The following is a 5,474-nucleotide window of genomic DNA, read 5'->3' on the forward strand; positions in this document are numbered from 1 at the left end:
TATCACTTTATGTTCCATGAAATGTCTTTTCTTTACTAAATTACCATAATGTGTTGTTATTAACAGTTTTATAAATGATATCAATATACATTTTTCTTTACTTTTAATATGTTAATGAGGATAATTTCTATTAATTTTTAAAAAACAACAGGTTACTATATAGCAATGTACTTTTTGAGTACATTGTTTTCTAAATTATGTTACTTAAGAAAAAAGGTTTACAACTTCACAAAGAAACAAGCAATGTAGTATATAGCAATGTACTTTGATGGTACTCCTATTAGCAATCAATGTACTTTGATGGTACTCCTAGTAACAAGCAATGTACTTTGAGAGTACATTTCAATTTAATTCCTTTTTTCATGTATTTGTGCAAATATGTTATGTCTTTTATATTTTATTTTGATCTAAATTTTATTCTTTTTATGTGTTCTGTACAGGAAAATACTGTTTCGGTCCATGATGACAATCTTGAGGTTGTTGATCTTGAAGCTTTAATACCATCATCCAGTACGGGGAAGCGCCCTATTGAGATTACTGCCACCACTAACTCTTTGGATTGGTCTTCTTTGAAAGATGGTGGTGTTACCTTGATCAAATTGTTGACATCATCTTCCTCATATAGAATTCAAACACAATTACATTTAATTATAGAATCTTTAATAAATATAGAATCTTTAAATTCAACAATTATGTTATAAGTTGAAGCATGTCATTTTATTTATCTACAAGATATCAGTTTCTCTAATTAATATTGTTCCTAATTTAACTCCATTATTTATAGTTTTTGGCTTCAAAATTCAAACCCGTTTAACTTCTTTTTTTTTTTTTTTTTTTGAAAAAAATCAGTAAATAAGCATATCAATAACTCGGTTATTAACATATAAAATCTAATCTAATCCCATTAAATCAACAAAATATTTGAAAGTGAAAATTAAAGTCAATATATATATATATATATATATATATATATATATATATATATATATATATATATTAAAGAAGAGCACTTCTTAGGAATAGTGCCTAACCAAGTTACTAACTAGACTACTGTTCATCGGGTTCGCTCCTCCTTGACCATGGTAAGGAATATCGGTTTCAGTTTCTTTGTTCTTATCCAACCTTTTCTTCTCCCATCAAAATCGTCTAGAAGCCCTAAAACCACCCCCACCCCACCGATCGATTTTGCTCCTTCTACTACACCTTCAATGGCTGCCATGGATTTGGTGGCACAGGTGTGTTTTCCTGCTTCCATTCTGACCTCCACCGCCTCCTCTCACTTCAGTTGTGGTGCTTTGGAGTTCCAGTGGGTGATTAAGTATACGCTTCTCGCTTCTTCTTCTACCTACCACTCCCCAATGGCTCCGGCGACGACACACCCTTTCTCCATCAGGTAAGTTTTAGTTTTTGCTATGAATTTGCACACAAAATTCTCTTTCTGACCTATGCCGATCATGGAAAAAAACACACGGTGGAACCACCGAACCAACAAAAAAAGTATCACCAAACCATTTAATTGCTCTCAATTTTAGGGCTTCTGCTTCTTCTACAAATCGACACCCAAAACAATCCCGATAACACTTCGAATTTCTCCATATGATTTCATTTTCGGGTTTTTTTTGAATCCCAGTTATGTTTCTTTCTTGATTCTGTAAACCATATAGGTGTGTAAAGTTATGGGCAACACGATGATTGCTTGATTCCAAAAATTAGGATTTCTAGCTCAAGACTTCCGAATGTGGGCTTCTCATCTTCTACAAATTCTCTTTTCTGACCTATGTCGATCATGGAGAAAAAAACACACGGTGGAACCACCGAACCAACAAAAAAAAAGTATCACCAAACCATTTAATTGCTCTCAATTTTAGGGCTTCTGCTTCTTCTACAAATCGACACCCAAAACAATCCCGATAACACTTCGAATTTCTTAATATGATTTCATTTTCGGGTTTTTTTTGAATCCCAGTTATGTTTCTTTCTTGATTCTGTAAACCATATAGGTGTGTAAAGTTATGGGCAACACGATGATTGCTTGATTCCAAAAATTAGGATTTCTGGCTCAAGACTTCCGAATGTGGGCTTCTCATCTTCATCCATGGATTTTTGGTTCTCTAACTTGATTAGGTTTACTGCAGTCGTTGATGATGCCAGAGGTAATTAATCAATTTTTTTGCACTTTTTTATTCAAGTCTTTTACAAATCTTGTATCTTTTTATAGTTGCTCTATATATTCAATTCAGAGTCTTTATTTTTGTATTCCATTTCGTTACCAGCTAGAAAATCCAGCAAGATTTCGAGATAATAAAGAGATGTTTACTGTTATGGATGAAGTTTTGGCTGCTGCCCACCAGGTATTCGATGAAATTCCTAGGTCTCTTTTTCTATGTTGTTATCATCGCTTTACCTGTATTTTATATTATTTTATTGGATAGATTAATTAGTGTTCTAAATATTTTTTTTCTAAACAATTTTTTTCCTTCGGTTATAGTTAATGTCGTTTTGGTTATGTTAGTAGTGATTGAAATCATGATAGCTTATGGAAAATGTTTGCAGTTGAAGTCACGAAATTCAGAAGCTCTGTATTAACCTTCTTCAAAAGGTATTAATTTTTGTAACAATACATTTTATATGATTTTGGGGTTTTACCGTATCATTTTATCAATTCATTTATTATTTGTCTATTTTTGTGCAAATTCAAGAAAATGGCAGGCTTACACCTACGTCCACTCTATTACTTGGTTATGAGTTCTAAGAGTTCAGTAGTTAATTCATGTTTTGTTAAATAACTACTTTGAAAAAGACATTTCTACCCCTCTTTAAGATTTCCTTTTACTTATGATATTATGTTTATAATGTGCTCAGATTTATTTTCATTGTGTAGGTTGCAATGTGGAACCGGGCCGTATCTACTATCATGTTTCAGTTATTGGTTCCTTACAATATGAGAATTCGGACCATGTTCTATCACCTACTTGGTCTACAAGAGTCTTTTCACCTTCTGGTGTTCCTGACATTCAGTGGAGACCTGGAAGTTCCTTCCAAACTCAGCATGAATACACTTGTACATTATATTGTATCTACATTAACTAAAATACTATTAATGTATTTACTTTTTTTTTTAATTTTAATTTTGACAGGGACGACTCCGTTGTAGAACTGAAATAGCACCAGATCAAAGGGAGAAATTTTTGCAGAAATTCCAATAAGTACAACAACAACGAAGCGGCACCCTTCCAGGAATGCCGCCTATTTCTTGAGGAACTTATAAGCAATTTTCAACACAACAAAACTCTCTTCTACAGCAGGTTTCTCCTTCATATTTCATATTTTGTAATTCTTCAAATTATTTTTATTTTAAATAAATGATGTTATTGTTATGTTAATATGTTCATAGTTTAATTCCCAAAGCTCAAGTGGATGGGGTGGGGCACCGCCAGCAAGTCCCAACATTGCCACGTCAGCACAACAACAAAATCTAATCCATTTACAGTCAAGTCAACAGATGTCAACCGGTTCTAAAGATAGCGGTAAACTCTTTGACTTTTTTTAACATTATTGTCAAAGATAAATGAAATTTAAAAACAAATTACGATTTGAAGCAGCAAATAACAATTCAAAAGTTGATGACATTGAACAACAGCAACAACAAATACACCAACAAAGCGTTACATATCATGACTCAATACCTGATCCTGCACAATCTCCTGTCCTTAACAAGAACACTTCCAATGAAGAAGATTCAAACGTCTCATACATTAGACATGCAGCAGGTATAATTTATTTTTAATTCATTTTTCTTCTAGGGTTTATATTTTATAATATAATTTTTTTTAGGGATCTGGGACTATGACAGAAGCAGCACAAAGCACACGCGATGTTGACCTGTCACCTGGTCAGCCATTACAATCAAACCAGTCGGTTAGCCTGGGTGTGATTGGTAGAAGAATCCTGACTTGGGTGCAATTGGAGACAACGTTAATGGGTTAGCCGTGTCCCTAGGTGGGACCCACGACCAACAATACAACCTCCAAATGCTTGAGTCCGCCTTCTACAAACTCCCCCAACCCCGAGACTCAGAACGTCCCAAAAGCTACATTGTAGTGAATATTATTACATCATACTTTCATTTTTTATTTTTTATTTAACTCTTTTACAGAGGCACCCTGCGGTGACCCCATAAAGCTATCCGCAAGTGCAAGCTCTAATTGTGAACAACTTGGCCTTTTGGGAACGTCTTGGATCCGACAACATTGGGACCGATACTTTATTTTTTTCATTTATTATCAATAGGTATTTTTATTTTTATATCATTTGTAATTTTTATTTTAAATTTTTTGAAATTTGTGTGATTTCATGCACAATGCTTATCAACACTATATGGCTGCAAAAGAATTAAAGAAATAATCATGGAGGTACCATAAATAATACAACACGTGGTTTCAAAGACATGAAGAGCCAAAATTTGCTAAACCGGAACCGGGTCAGAACTGTCAGAGGCAAAAATCCATGCAAATCTTTTTCGAAAACATTCTTTGTGGAATGTATACCCTGTGCAGGTGACTGATTATGCTATGCTAAATTAAGTATTTTCTGTTCTTACTTGTAATAAATAATATTCTATGAGGCTTTTTTTTCATGTGTGCTTCTTTTAAGGATAAGTGAAGAATTACATGCATGTTCTTCAAAACTGCATTGCTTTTTAATTTTGGTGTTCATGCTCTCAACTGGGCAATGATTATTAGATAATAAATAGTTTTTGATTATTTTTACACGGAACATCAATGGCTTCCTCCATACTTTCACATTCTCTGTTCCCGTTCGTGCACAAGTTTATTTATTTATTTGTTTTTGGCAGATGATCTGCTGATGGGGAGATCCTCGGTTGATTCAACAAGTGGTTTTCAGGATGATCCACAAGAAAGGTGGCATATTGAGTTCCAACCATGGCCCCACTAAGCCCCTATTGAGTTCCAACCATGTAACTTGGACAGTTAACTAAAAAAAATAGATTTCAAAATAATCACAATTTAAGGGATATTTTAGGCAATTTTTCATAATAATAGGCTGCTATGGTAAGATAGAAAGTTGCGGCTTAAATTGTGATTATTTTGAAATCTATTTTTTTTAGTATTTTGGTTAGAAAAATTGATTTATGTGTTCTTCATTACAGGGTATTTAGGAATTCTGTGTTTATCAATAGTTGATCAAATGACATTTACAAAGAACAAACAACAAAAAAAAGGTCGCATCCGACCCCCGCAATGCGGGGGTCCCCACCTAGTTATTCATAGTTTATCTCCCAATATATCCCACATAAAATGAATCAATTTAAAATATTGCTTTGAGTTTTCAAACTCATTAAATAAGCAAGTCAATTAATTTGAAATTTTGAATCAATATAACTGATATCTTTCTCTTTCAAATGAATACGTGAAAATCTCCAATGTAATATATTAGGATCCCGATTTTTTTTG

At 33.4% G+C, this 5,474-nt stretch overlaps 1 protein-coding gene across 7 annotated transcripts; it reads left to right on the forward strand.

Moving 5' to 3' along the window:
• Positions 1–1,067: 1,067 nt before the first annotated feature.
• Positions 1,068–5,219, forward strand: LOC111890711 (uncharacterized). Of its 7 annotated transcripts, none has more exons than XR_006192012.1 (10): positions 1,109–1,393; positions 2,001–2,153; positions 2,274–2,351; positions 2,554–2,599; positions 2,882–3,061; positions 3,138–3,305; positions 3,395–3,527; positions 3,603–3,770; positions 3,835–4,556; positions 4,856–5,215. XR_006192012.1 is itself a non-coding variant. In XM_042902312.1 (2 exons), exons 1-2 carry the CDS (start codon positions 1,080–1,082, stop codon positions 1,690–1,692), a joined length of 342 nt encoding a protein of 113 aa, XP_042758246.1. In that variant the 5' UTR covers positions 1,068–1,079; the 3' UTR covers positions 1,693–1,992. The 7 variants fall into 7 exon arrangements, 1 of the variants encoding a protein (XP_042758246.1); XR_002849963.3 differs by having other exon boundaries at positions 1,111–1,393; positions 2,882–3,305; positions 3,835–4,290; positions 4,391–4,556; positions 4,856–5,212; XR_006192016.1 differs by having other exon boundaries at positions 1,107–1,393; positions 2,882–3,305; positions 3,641–3,770; positions 4,856–5,219.
• Positions 5,220–5,474: the final 255 nt, after the last annotated feature.

This window comes from Lactuca sativa, chromosome 5 (genome assembly GCF_002870075.4).
Source record: "Lactuca sativa cultivar Salinas chromosome 5, Lsat_Salinas_v11, whole genome shotgun sequence".
Taxonomy (NCBI): Eukaryota; Viridiplantae; Streptophyta; class Magnoliopsida; order Asterales; family Asteraceae; genus Lactuca; species Lactuca sativa.